At 35.1% G+C, this 24,629-nt stretch overlaps 1 protein-coding gene across 1 annotated transcript in view; it reads right to left on the bottom strand.

Annotated features, from left to right (window-relative positions):
• Positions 1 to 13,029, bottom strand: part of LOC131073995 (binding partner of ACD11 1) — a 55,864-nt gene extending 42,835 nt beyond the window's left edge. The window contains exons 1-3 of the mRNA XM_058010546.2: positions 12,780 to 13,029; positions 9,718 to 9,793; positions 9,375 to 9,584 (exon numbers count right to left, since the gene is read on the bottom strand). Of these exons, the coding sequence (XP_057866529.2) occupies positions 9,375 to 9,584; positions 9,718 to 9,793; positions 12,780 to 12,892 (399 nt within the window). The 5' untranslated portion in view covers positions 12,893 to 13,029. The remainder of the gene's footprint in view (positions 1 to 9,374; positions 9,585 to 9,717; positions 9,794 to 12,779) is intronic.
• Between the last annotated feature and the right edge of the window lie 11,600 nt (positions 13,030 to 24,629).

The raw sequence follows: 24,629 nt of genomic DNA, 5'->3' as shown, positions 1-24,629 counted from the left end.
CAGCATGAAGTTCGCTTACCTCTCCTTCAACATGAATTTCGCTCACCTCTCCTTCAACATTAAGTTCGCTCACCTCTTCTCCAACATGAAGTTCGCTCACCTCTCCTTCAACATGAAGTTCGCTCACCTCTTCTCCAACATGAAGTTCGCTCACCTCTCCTTCAACATGAAGTTCGCTCACCTCTTCTCCTTTTGCTCACCTCTTCTCCAACATGAAGTTCGCTCACCTCTCCTTCAAAATGAAGTTCGCTCACCTCTCCTCCAGCATGAAGTTCGCTAACCTCTCCTCAACATGAAGTTCATTTGACAAGTTAGTCTCTCCGTCAAGATTCATATATGGAATCTTATACTTTAAGTTATATTCCATATATATTGTCAAGATGTTTGAGAGTGGTTTCGGACCTCTAGGAGTTATAATGCAAAATCTAGTTAAGGTTTGATTTAGCAACTTGAAGCTTGACCAGATAGTACACAAAAACCCTAGGAATGATCTAAATAACCCCAAATCACTCAACTGACCTAACCTCTTTCACTCCACCTTGAGGAGATCCACCTAGCTTGATGACCTTTGAGAAACTCAATCCCTTCAATGCAAAGGCTAAGACAGTAAAACGATCAACAACAAAACTAAAAGAGCTAACCCTAGAAAGCAAAAAGTGGGGGTCCCCATTTGCAATGGGGCGATGTATCTAACCCATATTCTAACTGAAATTTTGTAAACCTTTTGTATGTACTTCTATATGCCCATAGTACCATTGAATCCTAATATCACAATGAACTTTGTTATGATCACATATTTTTTTCAAAGTGGTGCCTATGATCTTATTGAGAGCCTCACTTGTGCCATTTGCTTGTGGATGGTAAGTGTAGAACTCTAGCTTGCATTTAGCTCATAGGAGTCTTACAAACACATGAGATTGCAGAATCCAAGATACCCTTGGTTCAATGGCCTCCACGATGGTGTAATCCTTCTCAACTAAAAGCACAATATCCTTGATGCACTTCCTCACCATATCATAAGATATGTGTTCTATGCTCTGCATTTGTTGTTGTAGGGATTTGAAAAAACCCCAATAGACCATAGTGAAGGAGGTTGCATCCTTAAAGTGGTTTAGATGATATTGTATTTGTGCGGTGATTGACCTGTTGTTTCCACCAATGCTAGTAACGTATTGATAAAATAGAAGGTGAGGCATATGGTGAGGTTTCCATGCCTGAATTGTTAGTGGGTGTTTTTGTGCACATTATGATTTCCAGAAGTTGCTCCCACAAGACTTCACATAGATATCTATTTTCCTTCCACTACCGTTTGATGTACGACATGTGTGGAGGTCACTGTAGCAAAATCCTTGTAGTTTGTATAGTATATTTTGGTATGCAATGCCCATTGTTGCACACCACATTGTTGGATTTATTATTTTTGTTACATCCACATTTCACCCATCATATGTAGCCCTAGTTAGTTGGGTGACTTGGTCATTCTTGATGGCTTTCTTTGGTGGGATCTCCCCATGTACACTTAGTCCCATGACCACTTGAATTGCCTCCTTTGTGACATGGTAAGGTTTATCAAGATACAAATCTTCATTGTAGATATTGCTTAGAATTGTTTCTATCCATCCTTTTTTTGCAAAATTAGGGAATTCATTCCACACATCCAATTTTTGTTTCCCTATCTATGGGTAAATATTCTATTTGTCTTGGTTAGAGGAAGGTTTGTTTGAGTGCTTCAAAGTTTCAAACCTTGTGTGGTCAATCTCCATGAAAGCCACATGGATGTATTTGTGCACATCCTCCATTTATATTACATCTGTCAATATTTAAAAAGGCCTTGTCGAGATCTACCTCCATCACCTTGTAGGGGAGCTTCTTGTACTTAGGCCAAGGCTTTTGAGAAATATCTATGAGGACTAGTGTGACCATTTTCATTGTGTGAATGAGAAGCTAGGTTGTGGGAGGAAAAGAAAGGGTTTCACTTAAAGTAGAATTGTGGTGTGTGGGAGAGCATAAGTGATTAATAATGGGATGTTGAGTGAGTTAATAGTTAGCTAATGGTGGAACAACAATAATTATTGTTGTTGTTTTCGATCTTCCCATGCTTTTGTAGCCATTTGGTCAATGATTTATTTTTATTTTACATAAAATACATGTATGATGCAAATACAATACATACAATACATAATGCATGTATTATGAATTCTTCCTTTCATCTCGGGGATCGATGATAATGTTTTAATCATGCACTATTGATGTAACATTTTAAGATTTCACTATTCAATCACCTTAGTCTGACTGCTCCTGAATCTAATATGTCATTAATATAGTATGGTCCTGTTGACGTGTATTTTGTACACTATCAAACACAGAATAAAATACTTAAAGGTACCTTATCCTCTCTTGAATAAAGCCTCTGATTGCTGAAGATATTGCGAAAAAGGATCAATCAGGATGACTCCAAGGTTCTTCGTTGTAGGGTCTCTACGTGTGGATAAGCTCTCTGTGGTATGATGTGATTTGCTGGAATCACAAGGGGACTTACATTTGATGATTGAACGTCTGATCTGCTTTGAATATTGCTGGAACACAGGATTTCACTAGCTTTGATTTGAAAAAATGGAAAAAAGATGAAGGTGAGGAAAGAATCTAATCCTAATACTAAGAATGTAAGAGCAAAGAATGATCTTTGATGAAATTCTAACTAGGTCTTGTTTTGACATCGCAGGACCATCTCCACAAGGCTAGTGCGATCTTCGAAGGGAAGCTTTATGATGTTCAAATCATCACTGCAGGCATAGACACCATCAGGTTGATGCATATCAATGAAGAAGTGACAATTGAAGTTAAGCTTTAAGCTGAACGATTCCAGTTGACTACACAAGGCAAGTCTGCAATCAACAAACTGCTAGTAGTATGGATATGCGAATTTCACCATCAATCAAGCACATTTCTTCCACTCATCTAATAACATGAAATCAAATACGAGAAGTATAGAGACCATGCAAATTGTCGAATCGACCCATAAATTTCACCATTTCTTCAATGAAGTTACAAGTCTTTTACAACAACATCTTGGCAACAATCTTTGCCTTCTCTCTCTACTCTACTCTAATTGCTATTTTATCAACTAGCTAACTACTCTCTATTTTCTAACTCCTTCCAACTATTTCTATCTATCTGCTTCTAACTGCTTTCTATATCCTTCTAATTGCCTTTACAAAATGAAATGCCAGGGCTTATATAGAGCCCTCAATACAATTCGATGGCTTAGATCGATTTGAGATCAATGGCCAAGATTCAACAATGAAAACCCTAATTAGGGTTTGTTACAACCATTACATAACATTTAATGCTTGACCAATGATAAAATTGTATTGCTTGGACACATGTCCTCTCTGGAAAATTCCACCAATGAATAGCTGAGGTAGGTACATTGAAGTTTGTGCCACCTTCCATGAGTTAGGTACATTGAATCTGGACATGGTGAGGTGGACCACACTGACTGGAGAAGTGATGACTAGGATGCCACCTCATTTGACACTTGGAACTTGGTAGATATTCAACTTGATGTTGTTGAGAAGCTAGCTTTAATTAATTCTTCTGGAACTATTTGCTTCTTCAACGAACCCTTTGCTTTGACTTCTTGTGTCCTTGATTTGCAGGATGATGATGTACCTCGCCTTGGAACGCTGGACTGGAAGAGGTTGCCCTTGATGATGCTGGATCGAAGAAGGTCATCCTTGTTGATGCTAGGCTGGAGGAGGTCGCCCTTGTCCTTGCTTGATCGTCCTTGATGAGAACCTGCCGACTTGTAGATCCTCCGAGCTTTGGAGTCGCCATCTTGATACCTACACAACATTTCAAAATTAGTAATATATCTTGAAATCTAAAAATTAAACTTTAAAAGGAAGATTCAAGATTTTAATTAGGAAACTTCATGATAAATCTTGAGTTATCATTTCCTAATTAACCATGCAATACTTAGACTTTTCTAAAAAATGTCTAAAAAAATCAAACCTTGAATAAGGGTGTCAAGATGATTTTGCCATACCTTCTCTTGAGAATTAACTCTAAGAAATGATGTAAAAATAGATGAATTTTGCTAGGCAAAGTGTAGATCAAAGCTCTCCCTTGGATAAAATGCACCTCCTTTAGCTTGGAAAAGAACTCCACCTTCCTCTTCAAAAATTTGGAAATTCGCCTTCAAATACCCTCAAAACATCTGGAATTTATCCTCCAATCTAGCAAGAAATACGCCTCTCCAATAGCCTTCAAGATGAATTTCGCCCCACTCCTCTGGATTTCGCTCCTCAAATTGCTCTCCAATTTCGCACTTAGGAAAGGATGATTGAATGATTTGAAATGTGAAGCAACACTCCTCCAATATATAGAGCGCTCACCTTCCACTTACCCATGAGGCCGACCTTGCAAGTAAAGGCAAAAAATAAATAAAATTAAAAAAGGAAGAGGCCGACTTGATAAAATGAATAAAAATAATACCTCAAGCGCTTCATCTTTTAATTTTAATTTAATAAAAATTAATTTTAAATGCCTTTATAGTTAAAATTTTGATTTTTCTAAGGCTCAAAAATTAATCTATTAAATGCCATGCGCCTTTATTAAATGCCAATTTAATTGAAATTTTTTAAAATATTTTGAAGTTTTTAACGAATTTGGCATCTAATGCGATTTGCTAAAATAAGGCAAAAAATAACGGATGTTGATAACTTCGCTCTGGTCCCTTGGAGAGGGACAGGAGCGCTTTTGCCAATTGTCATCGAAATTTGTAGTCCTTGCAACTCCATTCCACCCTGAAGCACTTTAAGTATCATTCCAAACTTGTGCCTTGGCCTAGATTCGTCCAAACTTGGCGAGAAGGACTGGATATTAGGTTTTTCGCCCTGGTCCCTTGGAGAGGGACAGGAGCTATTTTGCAAATCCAAGCTTATCCATCCTTTGTTAGCCTTCCAAATTATATTCAATGGATAAATCATGTTTTCCTTGGTCTCTTCAAATCATAAAATTGTCTTGATCCTGCAAGAACAGTGCAAATTTGAAATTCAAGCTCCGGTCCTTTAGTGAGGGACGGGAGCACTTTTGCAATTACAAGCCAATTCATCCTTTTCTAGCTTCGAAAATTATCTTCAACGGATCAATTGTGTCTTTCTCCACCCACCTCAAACACGAAACTTGCTTTCCTTTTGCCAAAAACTTGCCTTGAGGGAAAATCGCTCTGGTCCCTTGGAGAGGGACAGGAGCGCCCTTTGAAAATAGCCCTGGTCCCTTGGTGAGGGACAGGAGCGAACTTGTCATTTAGGTTGGTTTTCTCCTTTGTGGCCCACTTAAATTATATTCAACGGACAGAGCACACTCCCCTTGGCCTCTTCCAATCGCAAAATTATTTAAGTCTTGTGAGGATAATGCAAATTTGGGATTCAAGCTCCGGTCCTTCAGTGAGGGACAGGAGCGAATTTTGCTCTCTAGGCCAAATCGTTACAATTTTCATCAAAAAATGTCTTGGCTAAGGAAGATATCATCTTACTTCATGCTATGAATAAAAGTTAATGTCCAAAAAAGGTCTAAAATTGTGCATATAAAGAAAAGCGCTCTGGTCCTTCAGTGAGGGACAGGAGCGAATTTGACCTTCTAGGCAAAAACTTCATCATTTCATTGTTTTTGATCAAGTCTGGATGCTCTATCATGCTCATTTCGTCCTTCACCATGCTTTTGATGTCTCAATTTAACCAAACAAGGCCAGGAATGGCTCAAATAAGTATTTTCGCCCTGGTCCCTTGGTGAGGGACAGGAGCGCTTTGCCTTGGTCCCTTGGAGAGGGACAGGAGCGAAATTCGCTCTGGATCCTCAGTGAAGGATAGGAGCGAAATTTGACTTTTTGAACTCTTTATCAGGATAATTTTTATGGAATATAACATTTAAGTATAAGTGACATTTATACTTTAAGTTATATTCCATATATACTTTCAGGATGTTTGAGAGTGGTTTCAGACCTCCAGGAGTTATATTGCAAAATCTAGTTTTTTGAGGTTTTTCAGTTTCCAGACTTAGTCAAATTTCAGGATCAGGACATTCCAGACTTAGACAAATTTCAGGATCAGGACTTCAGACTTAGCCAAATTTCAGGATCAAGACATCACTCAAGCCGGACTTGCTATCCATGTGATCTCCCCGACAGCACTCAAAATGCAAAGGCTAACTGACAAAAACCCTAAAAAAACCTAAAAAGACAAACCCTAAAAAGCAAAAAAAAAGCAAGGGTCCCCATTTGCAATGGGGCGATGTTGTGAAATGGTCACAACAGGTCCCAACCATCTAACCTTTAATTTCCCTTATTTCTTAAACTTATCATCATAGAGTAGCACCATATCCTCTTTGCAGAAGATCTTTAGTCTTAATTTTCTGACATCCCAAGCTTTTTGTTTGTTCCACTTCACATTATGATGATATATTGCCAATAATTTGTTGTCATCTAATTTTCTCAATTCTTTCAATATTTGTTTTAAGGAATCTTCCTCACCTTTCTACAAAGTGAGTGCAGTACAAAATTTTGGGATTGTGAATTTTATGGGTAAAGTTAAGCAATAATGTAAATCTGAAAATTAATTATATATAGATCTGAAACTCAATAGAGATATGAAAATAACATGAAATCGTACCAAATCCTAAGGAAGAAGTACAAGCCAATCAACAATCGGTGATTCCCTTATCATTCTTCAAAATCTCCTAAACTTCCATAATTGATGAAAATGTTGATGAAGACTTGATTGATGAATGAATTTGCTGATTTTAGACTTCACATAAAGATTCTCTTTCACCTCACAAGGATCTCCTTTCAAATTGCTAGATTTGGATCCTCAAATGAGGGAAAGAAAGGCTTTATATATGAAACCCTAATTTTAAATTTGATAATAGGCTGACTTAGAATTGATAAAAATTGACACCAAGTGGGATTTGAACATTATATTACCGCCAAATTAAGCTCCCGAAATTCAGGGAAAAAAGTTTGTGACCCAATCAACTTTTTTCTGATTTTCTAGGGATGCGAGATATTGTGATTCTAATGCTAAATCCAAGACGGTAGATCAATCCAAGATGTGTAGATATGTGAAAATGTGCCTTGAAGATTGAAATTAGAATATTATTAGGATTAAATTAAAATAAAATAAAAGGGGGTGCACCTAGGGTTAAGGGCCCAATTTTAAAATGTGTGAATTGATGAAAGAGGACTTTAGATTTAATTAAATTACTAATTAAATGCCTAAAGAAGCCCTATAAATGCAAGATGCAATGGGACACACTAAGGTGGGTGCTAACCTAAGCATGGAATTAGACAACCCTAATTAGGGGTGTACAATTTACGATGCTGCAAAGAGAATGCTTGAAGGCACTTTAACTCCTTTATAAAGAATTAGGGATGCAAGTTGGCAGCAAGAAAACTGAAGTCTCAATTTTCTCTCTTCAAAGAAAGAAAAAGCAAACAAACTTCCTTTTTAGAGCAAATTGTTATAGCTAGCCACAAACTATAAGTATCTCGGTCTTGATTTCCACAATGAAATTTGTTAGGAGTCCTGCAAGAAGAAAAAAATAGGAGAATGAAAGAATTATAATCAATATAGAATAGATAAGGATATGTAAGTTGTGGAATTGAAATACCACGAGGATCTTTTTGGGGTTGCTTGTCATGCCAATGGAACTATATAGGTGTAGAGTATGGGGTCGCAATACATTGGACCTAAAAAGTAGATATGTGAGAGAATTCAAAACACTCAATCATGAGTAGTTCCAGAATTAAAGGCTTAGCTCTAAACAAAATGCTTAACTAAGAGTCTAAGACAGGTACATCATCTTTGAAACCAATGGCTATAATTTCGCTAATAGGCTACCTAAAAAAAATAAAAGACAAATATTAACCAATGCTTGAAAATGGTAGTAAGAAAAGAGTTAGCCAAGCAAGATCAATTGGACAAAACAAAATTCAAGTGGATGCATAAGTAGGACATTGGACTACACAAATAAAAAATATTAATTGGGAAATTAAAAATATGCAAAAAAAATTCAAGCTAACAATGTGGATAAAGAAACTCACTAGGAAGAGAGAATGCAACATCAATGAGTTCAACCCCATCTATGAGAACCATTAGAAAACTTACATGGGAGAAATCAATGGAAGGAAAAAAATGCCATTAGTTCAATTAAAAACAAGCTCACATCAGCTTTGGTGTGAAATAGATGGGCAACACCCAAGGTAGAACGGAAGACAAAATAAAGAATAGGAGATCTAACCTTAAGAAGAGAGCTGCAATGTCTCAACTTTAGTTTGGCTGACCTTGCACATTTTTCCAAGGTGACCTAGACTGTACATGGTGTACACATCTTCCCCGACATTGCTAGGTGGTCCTATAGACATTTTGGTCTCCTATAGGTCAATAAAATCTTTCATTCATTCATTTAAGCTGTTGAGATATAGTCGATTGTGGACAAAAGTTAGAGAGCCTATGGTATATACAGAAGTGTATCTATTTTGCAACTAAATAAAGAATCTGATATGCACAACTTTTGTCCTTTAAAATATTTGTGGATGTCAGTCATCATCCTTTGTGCCTCGTGTTCTGTGCATGCTCTTATCCATTTCTTAGCACTTCCAACTGTGGCACTAAGAAACTGAATTTCTTTTACACTTTTGGTCCCTTTTCTGATAGGTCAGTTTTCTACAGCTTTGCATTCCAAGGGAAAAATATTCACAACTTTAAAACAACAAGATTTCAAGGGTTTGAATTATTTCCTTGAGGTTTTCCATAAAAAAGGCCAATGCTTATAAATAGCATTAATGCAGTAAAGGCCCTGGAAAATGAATTATCACAAACACGAGGATACAAACCAATAAAAATTAAGCAAGGAAAAAGAACGTTGATTTGTTCTTTAGGAAATTGATGATGTCCATTGAGTTGGTGGAGTGGTAAAGGCATGTCCTCGATTGTTAGCAGACCATTTAGATCAAATTCAATGGAATGTGCTCTTGTTTTTGGGCACATGAAAAAGGGTGCAAGTCTTGGGTGGATTGGGACATACAAGAAGTCCATTAGGAAACTAACTAAAAAGTCACTAGATAACTCAATGTACCGTGCCACATGAAAAAGGGTTCAAGTCTTGGGTGGATTGAAACACATAAGAAACCCATTAGGAGACTAAGTAAAAAGGTACTAGATGTATCACCACAATTTAACAAGGAAAACTGACTGAAAGCAGCACTTTCAGTTGTACTAAGCTGATCGTGAAGGAATAAATTTATTTTTTATTCAAAAGGAAAACAAGTATGAAAATGTATAAATATCATATATAGAAAAAGAACTTGAGCATACTTTTGGTTTGTCCTCATCTTCTTCATTCTGTACTTCTTCTTGCATGTTGGTGTAAGTTTTGCTGCTTCTGTCCTTTTGTTTAAGTTCTCTTTCTACTCTGGCCTGATCTTTTATAGAAATACCCATTGATTGCTTCTTCCAGCGCAGAACTGCATCCTCAGATCCTCCCCATGGAACTACACATATTACTTGACCTCTGATGCTTGATCCCTGTCCAAATATTCACATAGGCGAAAAAAAAGAAGCACAAATTAATAGCCCTCTAATGATCAATTAGTATGCCCTTATTGAACACTATATAATTTCCTGACATCTTTAATTTACAAGAAGCAAACTTACTTACACTCAAGAGAACGGCAGTTTCTAAAGCATAAGGCTCCTTAAAAGTCACAAATGCAACCCGTGCATACTTTCCAGCACTATCGTCGTCATTCCAAAAAACCACCAAGATAATTTTAGGGTCCTCCTTTTACAAAAATAGATCTTATACATCTTCTTAAATGAACTTACTTCTCTGTCAATCAGTAGTCTCCACTTATATGAAGAACAAAACCAGCAAAGAAATCTTCATGTGCTGTTTTTGCCCAATCCTCTTTACTGATTCTCAACTATTAGATTTGACAATTCGATTAAACATTTCAAAGGATACCCAATTGTTAAAATTTTACTAAATTCCGTATATTGAACCTGGATGGTGAATTCTATATATTTATCTAATGCATATTTCTTATGCTTTTAGTGTATGCAGATGGTCTGGTCCTGGATACTAAAAACAAAAGTATTTTCAAAGACATATACAATGCATATAGCGATTTCTGTAAATCTTCTGAGCTGCAATTCAATATCAACAAGACTTCCGTAATGGTGAGTGGAAGTAAAGAAGAAGATTGTAAAGTCTCTTTTAGAGGAAAGCAATTTGAAGACAAAATATCCTTTTAATATCTGAGCCAAGAAATTTTAGCTAAAATTTATAAATGGATTGTCTTCATTAAAAAATGAACAATAGGTGGTTTGGAGAACAAATTTCCCTACAAAATAAGTACGGGAGTATATCCCTATGGATTTAAAAACTAAGGAATTTCTCCACATAATCTTGGTCAAACCAGTAAATTTACATGGACACCAAGTATAAGGTCCTAAACAATCTCAAAAGAGGATGGAAAAGAATTGAATCAGTTCAATCAAGTTCCTTGTTAATTGTGACACCATATCAAATCCAGTTGACTGAAACAGGTATATTCCATTTGCGGTAAGCTCTATGTCAACTCATCGAGTGCATACGTAAGAAGGTAAATGTATTTTTCATAAAAAGCAATGGCAGTTACTAAAAATAAAGGATAGTTCTAATAAAGGTCTGGATTAGTTATAGAAACTAAGAAATCAGGGATCGATTTAAAGAACTTGCCTATGGAACAAGTCCGATAATAGACTTAATCCAAATAGAAGGGGCCATGTAAACCAAAAGGAAAATAAGTTTTCAATCGCACATGAAATAACCCTGTGATTACTTAGAAGGAACAAGGATGACGCCCATAGAATCATAGTTCTCCTGGTAAGAAACAGTTTACAAGAATATCTGCACAGCAGTTTACACTATAGCAGATGGTATGCAAGTAGGACAATAATTGAAAAGAGTTCTCTTTTTAACTTTTTTCTGTTTTGTCTTGTTTCAACTGAGTGACCTGAACGCCATAGCCCTTTTATCTTTATTTATTTTTGCACCCAGAATTCAACATAAACCAGAAGTTCTTCAATTAGTTCTTGGAGTCATTAGATGTAGGAGAGAAGGAAGCTGGCTAAAATTATAGGTGTATTATATCGGTTAGTTTCAGAGATAAAGATTCTAAGATAATAAATCTTATGAAGAGCATTGTCCGATAATTATGGAAAAGTTTGAGAGCAAGCATGGATGCTGAGAACCTGTAGGGAAAAATGAATAGTTATTGGTTAAGGGTGGAACCATTTGTAAGTTCAGAGGAGCTTTTCTATGCATGACAGGTTCAAAATAGTGATCTGAGGAAGCCAACGAGTAATGAGAATTGAATGTGCAAGAAGAGTCATAGGTAAAATGATTTAAAAAGTGCAGTGCTGGGAAAGTCTGGGGCATCACTGCACATAGTCCATAGAATATGAGCTAGTTTAACACAAAGGCTGGAAGGGTTGAAGTAAAAAATAAGGCTGAAAAGAAGATGGGGATAGAAATTGGAGTTTGAAAGGTTGAAGGCACTGTTGGAATGTGAAGTCCAAATTGGACTCTTAGCTAGCAGTGGTTGAGTCATCATGGCTATCTTAGCTAGCAGTGGTTGCGTCATCATGGAGTATCCACTATAAATAGAAAGTTTTGTTAATAAACTTTCTATAAATAGTAATTTGGACATGTGTTTTACATGCAGTTGTGCGAGTCATACTTACTATATTTAGTAAGTTGTCTTCAAGTAGGACTTTACAACTCGGTTGTTTTAGGCTGCTCGAAGTCATGTTTTGATGTATAGTCTGGAGATTGTTGTAACTCTGTAATTCCTGAGAATCAATACGAAAGACAAAATTTGCCCGTGGTTTTTTATTGGTATATTTTTACCAGGTTTTTCCACATAAATCTGTGTGTTATGTGCTATTGTTCTTCTTTACAAATTTTCTGCACTGGTTATTTTTCTCACTGGCACCAGAGAGAAAAATTCCAAAACGTCCAAGAGGCTTTCAGAAATGTTAAATGAGTAGAAGAGTAAAAAAAAACATCAAGTAGGCTTGGAGAGATAGTAAATAGGTAGAGAAGAAACAAACCAACTGGCAAGTTTGCAGAGATGGTAAAAGAGTAGTGAAGAAGAAAACCAACAGTTGAGAAGAGGGTGACAGAAGTAGATTTTCATTCCATAAAGGGTATAACAAAGCAATGATGACTGAAGTGAAATTTTCATGAGCAAGTACACCGATTTTATGGTCATTGACAGTTTGTATAGACTTTGAGCTCTTCTTTCTGATATACAGAGTTCACGGTTCCTTCAACATCATTTTATATTAATCAAAAATAGTCGGTACAAATTTTTCTTTGTTTAAACTTAAATTAAACATTGGATAAATGAAATATTTTTTGAAACATAGAAGTTGCTATTTTTCCCACAGTTGTCTCGATTTGATAGTTATAGGAGGGTTGTGGCTTAATGTTTTAGGTGAAGCTTTATAACAACAAAACCAACTTAATACGGTGAACCAATTCCCCATGAATAACAGTTCATTAAAAGCATCTCTATTATAGAGAAAAAACTGTTAAGTCTATTTTTTTTAACAGATCAACTTGACTTTAAAGAATATGATTCACAAAATTCTTTCTTCCAAATTGATGATCATAAAGTGCAATAAACAAGAGATACCAAAAACCAAAATGGGTATCATAAGGAAAAACTTTACCTTTCTAGCTTTACATTGAGTACAGTTCCACAATAGCCGAAGAAATCTCCAACATCGGTTTCGGTTGCATTTGTGGATAAATTACAGACTTGGACGATGAATTTGTCTGCCATGCACTACCTCGTTCTAACTGCAACTCAAATCAAACCAGGAGGACGAGCAACGCAATACCACTCATCTTCTATTCCATTTTAGGCTTGTGAAAGCAAGCAAAATTCTTCAAAGAAAATGTCGTGCACGAAAAAAGGAGGGAACAGAAGAAAAAAGTAAAAGTGGTATCATTTTCTTTTCATTTTATGAATATTCTTATTAAACTTTAGATTAATAATTTAAAATATTTATTAAAAAATTAAATTATAGTGGTAGAAAGGTATGTCTATAAAGTCTTAACAACAACAACATTCTATAGAAAGATGAAAAATAAGATCAATAGAAATATGATTCTCATATTTAAAAAATAATCAAAATATGATTCTTGTATTAAAAAAATCAATAGAAATATGATTCTTATAAAAAAGAAAAGATCAATAGAAATATGATTCTCATAAAAAGGAAAAGATCAATACAAAAGTGATTCTTATCTTAAAGTTGGTGAGATTCAACATTATCTCTAGATAAAGTAACATAGAGTGCTTTACTTTATTGAATATACTATATTTTTATTAAAAAGGTTGCTTAAACATAGTGTACATATTATTTTATAATAATATAAATAAAAGCTTATTAATATTTAAATTTATAGCTAAATTATTTTAAATTTATAATCTTGTATGTATTTTTATAACTTGTTGATGTTTAGATTTTAAGAAAATATTGATTATTGTATGTTTATAATCATTTTAATTTTTAATTGATTTATAAAAGATTTGAATGTAATGATAGCTAGAGATTTGTTATAGAGTGAGTGGATAAAATAAACTTCTTAATATAAAATTGACATTCATTTACATATCAAATTTAATAAACTATATAAACTAATATCTTAGATATATCTATGTAAAAAATACTAAAAAATATTAATCTTGAAGTGCACCTAAATAACTTATCTCATGAATTCAACAATGGACTCTTCTATTACCAAAAGATTGATTTTTTAAATAACTATATCTAAAATATTTGTATGAATTACACGGAAACATTATACGCTTATATCAAAGGTTGTCCTACTGGGATCCCTTTTTATCAAAAAATAAAGTTCAAACATGGAGATTAGAGTGGTGGGTTGGTGAATCGAGAGAAGAATTTAAAGTGTGAAGTGTGAAATAATTTAGGGATGAAAGCAAAAGGAAGGTTATGGACCACAAAGACTTCAATTATTCTCTTGGTCAATACAAAAATACTAGTTGTGGGAATGGCTCTTGGGCATTAGGGTTCTCGAAAGATATGATTCATCCTCAAAGAGGTAGCAATAACTAGGTTGAGAGTCTTTTGTCACACAACTAGAAGATTAATTAACATGGAATTTCTAGGGAATTAGGACCAAAAGAAGGTAAGTCTCAAGAAGAAATCAATAAGTTATGCTTAATCTCTAGTTTTGTGCTGGAAGTCCATAAAATTAGTTTGGGTTGTAGGGAAAAGTTTGTGACTCTAAGGGTCATGAACTTGCTTGCTCTAGATCATTTGGTTAAGGCCTTATCAAAATCATTAGTTGGTGTAAAACTAATTGGGTACATGACATATTATAATAAATATGTCAATGGGATAATGATGTAATGTTTTCACACATCACCCTATTGCAAATGGGGACCCCCACGTTTTGCTTGTTAGCATAGGTGTTTTTTCTTAGTTTGCATAGCTTGGAAATAGTTTTGTCTCCTACCACTTAAGGAAGGTGATGTCTTATCAATTCAAAATAACAATTGATCAATTCTTGAAATGAATTAGAGTGTGAGACCTTTGTCCTTGGAGTTGGATAGATTGAGCCAGGAATTCCAAACCTAGGATAGGAACTAAGTGTGCAATCCGTCATCTAGACTATGAAAAATCTTTATTTTGAGATTATAAATGAGCAATTGTTCTAAGGAATGAAAATGCAAAGTTCATCCTTAAGGGTATGATCAAGTGCAAAATTCATGAATGAGAATCAAGCCTAAGAGTTGAAGCCAAAATGAACAGTATTAAAACAATTTTGTAAAATATTGTCAATATTGTCAATTTGTTGTCAAAATTGTCAAAAACGCAAAAATTGTCAAAAAAGTGAAAAAGTTGTCAAATTTGTTGATTTTGTCAATAAAATGTCAAGAAAGTGAACTAAGGAAAATGTTAACTTGGAAAAGAAAGAGAATCATGGAAAAGTCATAAATTGTGAAAAAGAAATGAGGGAAAGATAAAAGGAAAAGTGGGAAATACCAAGTTTAAAGTGAGGAATATCTAAAATTCCCAAGTAAAAAATATTGTCAAGGATAATCAATCATGAAAGAATTTCAATTCCAAATCCAAAAAAATGTTAAGGGGAAAATTTTTTTTAAAAATTCCTTGTGCAAGTCAATTTTCCACTTCATATTCTATGTCTACCTTGAATTTTAACCCACATTTTCGATGACTTGGTGAAAATTCCACTCAAAATTCTCTAACTTGGTCAAATTCTCACACATTTTCCATGACTTGATCGAATTTCCACGCACATTTTCCATGACTTGGTCAAATTTCCACTCAAAAAGGTGAGGGAATTAATTTAGTCTTGATTGAAAGAGATGGAATTTCACTAGGTAAATGCAATTCCCCTCCCTCAAGTGAAAAATTTCCTTTGGGCATTGAATTTCCACTCTTAAAAAGGAAATCTACTCAATAGCCAAGATTTTCAAGCTAGGGGTGAAATTGCCTCAGTCTTAAGAAGAAGGGTGGATCTGAATTCGTAGGTCAAAACAAAAATAACATTGAATGTAGTGTTAATCGTGTGTTTTGGATTGGACATTAAACCTCACTTAGGGGAGAGGGACTGGTAGTTGTACGGGGTCCAATGGTCGTTATAGCATATGTGCATATAATATCCAGTCTTGCCACATATTTATACTATATAATGTAAATAAACAATCCACATGTAAATAAAAAATTACCAAATGTTGATCAAAATGGACCAATACTTGAACATAAGAGAACCCATAAATGTTATATAAAAGGACATAAATACATTAATTAACAAGTGAAATAGATCATTTTTTGTTTCAAATAAAATATCATAGCTATCCACTAAAAGTGTGTCATTTATAAAATAAGATACTCACTTAAACAAGTATTGTTATCACAGTGTAAAAATATTATTCTTATGTGTACAACTATTGGGGTAGCAATTTATATGCATTGGAGTATTTCATATTAGTAATTTGTCATATCACCAATATAAAAGGTGAACACAATAAATACCTTGTTTTTCTCCATAAAATGTAAGGGATTGCACAAAGATTTAAGTGTTCAACAATCGGTCCCTTTGTGTTCATATAAGTTTTATCTTATATCATAATATGTTGTTTTTGTGTTCAACTATTGGTCCTTTAGTGTTGGATATAAAAGTTAGAGATAATACACATTTATGATTACTAATAGGTATTTGGTCCATTTAAGTTTCATATAAGTTATATTTTACATAAAAATACAATATTATATTACTTACAAATGATATTTTTTTATTCAACAACTAGGGATTTTTAGATTAAGTTTTGGTCGAATCTTTTAAAAGTCATTTTCTTACCCTTCGCACTAGACTTGTTATTTTGACGATTTGCATGATGAGTCACGCCTTCAAACCTTAGTTGTAGATAGTTAAGTGTCCATATTACATTTCTTAAAAAAATGGAGGTCTCACAATATTCCATGTGATGACTACATGTTGACGAAGTTATCCCTAACAACTACTAGTCCCTCTCCCCTATATACCCCTTCAAGGGTGCATCAACATGCCAACGGAACTAGATATAAAAATATAAAAAGTCCCTTCATAATTCAAATATGAAACATGTAAGAAGATGCATCAAGAATCGGCCTTGATTAATGGAAGGATAAAAGGTTATTCAAGTCGTCCAAAACATTGCGAGGTTGGTTGGAAAAAGAAGTATGAGGATAATTTCAGTTTAAAGTGCAAACAAATATCTTGCTAGGTCGGCTAGATCAACGGGGGGTTAATTTCAAACTTGGAGCGCTATAAAGGTGAAGTTGGAATTCATTTCAAAACATCAAATTGTAATACAATTTTTAGTTGATTGAGGAGCAAAGTGAATATTAGGAGCGAACATCATTAAAATGAATTTTATCAAATTTGTGGAGCAATATTTTTCTACATGGGAGCGAACTTGTATATCATTCAATGGGACAAATTTTTGAGATTCGATTAAGGCGAAATTCTCTGTCAAGGTAGTATTACAATTTCTTAATTTGGGATGAATCTTATTTATAGCTTAATCAAATTTCAAAATGACATCATCATTTCCAAACTTAGATATTCATTTCCAGATTTTGGGGGGGTTAAAAACTTGTTTGATGAAGTGTTTATGTTGTTTTCATGCTTCTTGATTCATAATGTTTCCTTGTTAAGGTTCAATGCAAGGATTAAAGATGGAATGAGGATGTAACCACATGGAGCAATCAAGATATTCAAGCAAATCCAAGGAGGACGACAAAATGAAGGAGAAAACTATTCACTCTTGAAATGAAGGAATTCAAGAAGGATAGTGAGGAATGAAGATACGAGTGTGAAATTCAACACGACCTCAAAGAATGGAACATAGAAGTGGGCTTGCATCATAAAGATCTACATTTCATTAAGATATTCATGAATATCAATCACCCAAGGAATTATTATAGGGATCAAACCATACAAGGAAACAAGTGTAGGCAGAGAACCAACTTCAAGTTGGAATTCCTTGGTAGTCATGGATTTCCATGACCAAGTCCTAATCCCGCCCTAGTGTGCAAGAGAAAGTGAATCAGTGATGTCCCATTCTTGTTGACATCAGATATTTAGTGAGATTAGCCTATCATCCCGACCCTCATAGGCTAATGAGTTTGGATAGAGGGTCTCCTAAGGATTGTATCATCTCTAGTGTTCTATGTGCTTCGATTTGGTCTCCGTTTGGCATCATTCAAACTTCATTTGCTATGGTAATTTTTATACTTACTATTTATAGTAAATCTTGGGTTGTTCAAGGACCCTTTCTATTTTTAGCGGGAGCGTATGGTCACATGGGGAAAAGAAGGGTGGACTCCCATTTCAGACGACATCTATTTTGGGAGATTAATGTTAATGTGGCCAAATTAATAATAATGATTAAATAAGGTAAATATAAAGTTATAACTTAACTTTATAACTTGAGGGACTAGGCATTGTGAGAAGGGGACTAACTTATTGATTAATTATGTGCACATAACCCAAGGTCTTTATTTCATCTAATGATGCCAACTTAATGTTATAACATTTAATGTTATTAAAGTGCTTTGGCGAGAAATTTGAACTCTCTTGAGGATTATATATGCTTAACAAGAAGAAGTTCAATTATTATTGTTTGCATCTCTTTTTCATGACTTTGTGGAGAGCAGAGACCAAGGGTTTTAGTTTTCATCCACCATTGGAGAAAGGGAAAATCTTCAGTGTTGTAACCATCTGAATTGGTGAAATACCTAGTGAATTTGGCAACCAGGGGAACTTCATACAAAGGTTCCATTTGTTCAAATCGGTGAAGAAATATAAGGGTTATACATCTATTTGAATGAGCTACATCTGTAGATTGAAGGATGAAATAGAACAACCATCCCTCACACTGTGGCGTGATTTTTCTAGGTTTTACGAATAGTAGCAGCCACCATCAAATTGGAGCAAAGGTGGTGCCAAGTCTAAGGGGGCGATTTTGACCAAGGGGTGTTTAATAAATTCCAATAAATTTAAGGACAAGGCGTCTTACAATGAGGAAATCATCAGCGAACATCACAAAGGAAAAGTCAATCAGTTTGGAGAGGATTTGAATCATTTAGTCGCTGCTTTTTAGCAGAAAATTCCCAGTAGTAGTTGTATTCCTTATTTCCGGGTATGAATATGTTGTAGAAGGTTTAGTATTTCAATAAATGTTGGAGTTGTATGATTGTAATTATCATTCCTTGAACAATATTAGTATTCACAGTTGCAATTGATTCATTTAGTTTTTTGGTATTTGCTTTTTCAATCAAACCCTTGCAAAAACACAATAAATTATAAAACTACAAAACCAAAAAATTAATTCAATAGCAGTGTTGTCACCCTTGGACGACGAGGGAAAGTTGATTCTGATACCTGAGGCTACATTTGATGTTAGGGAGAGACAGTTACATCAATGAGTTATCAGAGAGTACTTGATTAAGTGGAAGGATTTGCCGGTAGAGGATGCGACGTGAGAGAGTGAGGATATATTACAACATCCGGAGTTGAGATTGCTTGGGGACAAGCAATTTCAGGGAGGGCGAACTATGATGTCCCCTTCTTGTTGACATCAGATATTTAGTGATATTAACCTATCATCCTGACCCTCATAAGCTAATAAGTTTGGATAGAGGGTTTCCTAAGGATTGTATCATCTCTAGTGTTCTATGTGCTTCAGTTTGGTCTCCGTTAGGCATCATTCGGACTTCATTTGCAATGGTAATTGCTATACTTACTATTTATAGTAAGTCTTATGTTTTTCAAGAAGGACCATTTCTATTTTTAGCAGGGGTGTATGGTCACATGGGGAACAACAGGGTCGACTCCCATTTCAAACAACATTGAAAAATGTTAAGTATTTCAAGAGATATTAATGTTTATGTGGCCAAATTAATAATAATGATTAAATAAGGTAAATATAAAGTTATAACTTAACTTTATAACTTGAGGGACTAGGCATCATGAGAAGGGGGCTGACTTATTAATTAATTATGTGCACATAAATCAAGGTCTTTATTTCATTTAATGATACCAACTTAATGTTATTAAAGTACTTTTTGGGAGAAATTCAAACTCTCTTGAGGATTATATATGCTTAACAAGAAGAAGTTCAATTATTATTGTTTGCATCTCTTTTTCATGACTTTGTGGAGATCAAAGATCAAGGGTTTCAGTTTTCATCCGCCATTGGAGAATGGGAAAATCTACAATGTTATAGCCATCTAAATTGGTGAAATATGCAGTGAATTTGGCAACCAAGGGAGCTTCATACAGAGGTTCCATTTGTACAAATTGGTGAAGAAATACCAGGGTTCTATAACTGTTTGAATGAGCTACATCTGTGGATTGAAGGACGAAATAGAACAACCATCCCTCACACTGTGGCATTATTTTTCTAGGTTGTACGAATAGTAGTAGCCACAATCAAATTGCAACAGAGGTGGTGCCAAGTCTAGGGGAGCGATTTTGACCAAGGGGTATTCAATAAATTCCAATAAATTTAAGGAAGAGGCACCTTACAATGAGGAAACCATCAGCGAACATCACGAAGGAAAAGTCAATCAATTTGGAGAGGATTTGAATCATTTAGAGGTTGCTTTTTAGCTGAAAATTCCCACCAGTAGTTGTATTCCTTATTTCCAGGTATGCACGTGTTGTAGAAGGTTTAGTATTTCAATGAATATTAGAGTTGTATGATTGTAATTATCATTTCTTGAACAATATTAATATTCTCAGTTGCAATCGATTCATTTAGTTATTAGGCATTTGCTTATTCAATCAAACCCTTGCAAAAACACAAAAAATTATAAAACTACAAAACTAAAAAATAAATTCAGTAGCAGTGTTAGAAGTTAGAATTGGTGGGGTTCTTATAGAATCATGGCTAAGAACTTCAATGATGTAAAATGTAAAGGATGAACATTCGAGGAGACATGAAGGATAAACATCAAAAGGACCAATGAAGAGGATTACTCCACAATGTGAAAGACTTTACAATATCAACATGGAAGTAATCAAGCTCAAGGAAGATTAATGAAAAGAAAACCAACATTGCAACATGAAGACTCAACAAAGATAAGAAGATCAAGTATCTCAAGAATAAGCATGACAATGCAAAGACAACAACTATAATAAGAGGAAGCTTGTAGAAAGATGAAGAATGAGGTAAATGAACAAATGAAGGAGAAATGTATTTCACTAGTGCAAGGGAATCAAAAAATCAAGGTCAAGAACATTCAAGGTGAAATATTACAAGGTTGGAAGTGGAAATGCATCACAAGAAGGTGAATTCTCGAACAAGAAAGATTGAAAAGTGAAATGCAAGAATGATCAAGGAAACTGCAAGGAATAGAGAAGATAATTTTAGAAGAGTTAATCAAAGTTAGAAAATTGATCATGATGATGTAATTTGGGAATATGAACATTCGCAATTAGTCAAGCGAGGTGATAATGTTGAGTACCAATAGATATTTCCCAATATGAAAGGAATTCTTTGTGATGAAGGAGAAATTTTACAAGATACATGTTGAGGTGGTGCCCAGTCATCCAACCAATCAAGTTATTCCAAGTCAGCATGTCCAAGTTCAATGAACTTGACTTGTCAACAACTATACATGTGGAAGGCACAAAATTCAATGTACCTAACCTCAGTTATTATTGATTCACATTCAAGGGAAGGACAAGTGTCCAAAATGTTGTAATTTTCCCATTGGTCGAAGAGGAGTTTGTTGCAACTAACCCTAATTAGGGTTTATTGCTAAATCTTGGCCATTGATTTCAAATCAATCTGGGACCTTGAATTTTAATTGGGATATCTATAAAAAGATTAGCCTTCTTATTTGTAAGGGTTGATAGACAAAGTAACAGAAGAGAGTAGAGCAGGAGGAGGAAGCAAGAGATTGTTGCCAGGATTATGTTGGAATAAACATATAAATTTAATTGAAGATATGGTGGATCTTTATGTGTTGTTTTTATATTTTGTATGGTTTCTTGTTACTTCTCAAAGTTAGTTAAATTCCATTTATCATGATGGATAAATGTGATGGCATGTGATGAATTACTTGATTCATACTTTTTTGTGGTTTGTTGATTGTAAGCTATGATGTAAAGTTAGTCTGAACCTCATTGTTCCAATGGTTTGATTATAGTTGTTATTGTTGAAATGTGGCGACTGATCAGCAAAGTACTGTACACTCAGCACGTATCCTCGTCGAGGTTCGGGGCCGAGCCGGGCCTCGGGCAGGGGTTCGAGGCGGTAGCCCCTGAGAGAAGCGGGGGTTCAGGGGCAGCAGCCGTCGAGAAATTTTTTTTTGTCATTTTTTCGTTGATGAAAACCGACATTGTAATAAAACCCTAAAAGGCCAACTTTGTTTGTTGCCCTAAAAAATGCATGTTATAAGCGGTTGGGATGCTTAAGGCATTGTAAGGTTAATGTACTATTTTTGCTAGATAATAAGAAAGATTGGACGGCTGTGTATGGTGGACGTAACCCATTCTGGGTGAACCATGTTAAATCTCTGTGTTATCTTGTCCTGTTTTATTTCTTTATCTTTTGTATTTAAATCTGCATATAATTGTTAGTTCATATTTGCTTCGGATCTGCTTGAAACCCTAACAATTGGTATCAGAGCGAGGTTTTCTGTAAATTGGCAAGACATTCAGATTTGAGTGGGAGCAATGGAGGATTCCAAATTCAAGGTCGAAAAGTTTAACAGCCAGAATTATCAGTTATGGAAAATGCAGATGGAGGATTACCTGTATCAAAAGGATTTGTGGCAGCCATTGGAAGGAAAGGCAAAGAAACCGACCATAATATCAGATGAAGAGTGGGACATTTTAGATAGAAAGGCACTGGGATCCATTCGATTGTGCCTTCCGTCGTCTGTAGCATTCAATATAACAGAAGCAAAAATGACTGTAGATTTGATGGCAACATTGGCTAAGTTGTATGAGAAACCCTTGGCTTCGAATAAGGTATTTCTTATGAAGCGTTTGTTTAATTTGAAAATGAGTGAGGGAGGATCTGTAGCGGAGCACTTAAATGAATTTAATACAATTACTAGTCAATTGTCTTTGGTAAAAATTACCATTGCAGAAGAGGTTAGGGCTCTCTTGATTTTATGTTCTTTGCCAGAAAGCTGGAATAGCTTGGTTATGGCTGTAAGTGACTCTATCTCTGGTAAAAATACTTTGGTATTTGAGGATATTGTTGGTGTTATCCTAAGTGAGGAAATGCGAAGGAAAAGCACAAATGAGACTCCAATATCATCGGGTAGTGTTTTGAATGTGGAGAACAGAAGAAGATCAAAGGAAAGAGGAAAAGGCCCTGGGAATGAGAAGTCACGAGGGAAGTCAAAGAAAGGACGCTCTCAATCTAGAGGAAAGAAAGATTGTTGGTACTACGGAAAGCCTAGTCATCTAAAGAAAGACTGTTGGTCTCGAAAAAACAAAGAAGGAGACAAAAATGAAAATGACAGTAAGGAAGCTAATATTGCAAGTAATACTTTACAAGATGCTTTAATCTTATGTTTGGATAATGTTAATGATTCCTAGGTAATAGATTCTGGGGCTTCATTTCATGCTACACCCCATAGAAAATATTTTCTAGATTATGTTCAAGGTGATTTTGGATAGGTATATTTGGGTGATGATGAGCCCTGTCAAATTGTTGGAAAAGGAAAGATAAAGATCAAGTTGCAGAATGGTAATGATTGGTTTCTGCAGGAGGTAACACATGTTCCTAATTTAAGAAGAAATTTAATTTATGCAGGGCAACTAGGTAATGAAGGTTGCATAGTTACCTTCTCAGACAGTATGTGGAAGGTCACTAAAGGATCATTAGTAGTAGCTAAAGGTGCGAAGGTAGGCACATTATATCTGTGTACTAGTAACACTTACTCTACCTTAGCTGCTACAGATAAAGTTACTGCAGGGACAACAACAATAAATGTTGCAAGAACATATTCGATAATGTGGCACCATAGGCTTGGGCACATGAGTGAGAAAGGGATGAAAATCCTTCACTCCAAAAATCTATTTCCAGGACTAAAGAAGATTGATTTAGAGTTCTGTGAAAACTGTGTTTATGGTAAACAGAAAAGAGTCAGATTTCTCAAGGTTGGGAAATAGAAGAAGAGTGAGAAGTTAGAGCTTGTACATTCAGATGTATGGGGACCGGCTCAGGTATCATCTCTTGGTGGCTCTTGTTATTATGTTATTTTTATTGATGACTCAACCAGAAAAACATGGGTATATTTCCTAAAACAAAAATCAGATGTTTTTGAAACTTTTAAGAAATGGAAAGCTTTCGTTGAGAATGAGACAGGAAAAAAGTTGAAGTGTCTCAGATCGGATAATGGAGGTGAGTATTGCAGCAAAGCATTTGAAGATTATTGTTCCTTAAATGGGATTCGAAAGCAGAAGACAGTTCTAGGAACTCCACAGGAAAATGGTGTGTCAGAGAGAATGAATAGGACTATTATGGAACGTGCGAGAAGCATGAGATTGCATGCTGGATTGCCCTTACATTTTTTGGGCAGATGTTGTACATACTGCTGTCTATTTGATAAATAGAGGACCTTCAACCCCTTTGGATGGTGGTATTCCAGAGGAGGCATGGACTGGTAAAAAGGTAAATTATTCTTTTCTAGAAACTTTTGGTTGTGAAGCTTTTGTCCATGTTGATAAAGAAAACAGAACCAAGCTTGATGCTAAATCTCAGAAATGTACCTTCATTGGATATGGGATAGATGAATATGGCTATCGGTTATGGGATTTTGAAAATAAGAAAACAATTAGAAGTAGAGATGTTATATTCAATGAAAAGGTTATGTATAAAGAACAGATGCAGGAAAAGAAGCATGAACAGGACAAACAAGAATATGTGGTGTTGGATGAGATTCCTGAAAATGAAATGCCACAGGTACCTGATGCTCAAAAACAACAGATTGTCCCACAAACTCCTGCAA

This window comes from Cryptomeria japonica, chromosome 9, assembly GCF_030272615.1.
Source record: "Cryptomeria japonica chromosome 9, Sugi_1.0, whole genome shotgun sequence".
Taxonomy (NCBI): domain Eukaryota; kingdom Viridiplantae; phylum Streptophyta; class Pinopsida; order Cupressales; family Cupressaceae; genus Cryptomeria; species Cryptomeria japonica.
Note: the sequence above shows the minus strand (reverse complement) of the source record. Positions and strands in the feature narration are given on the sequence as shown.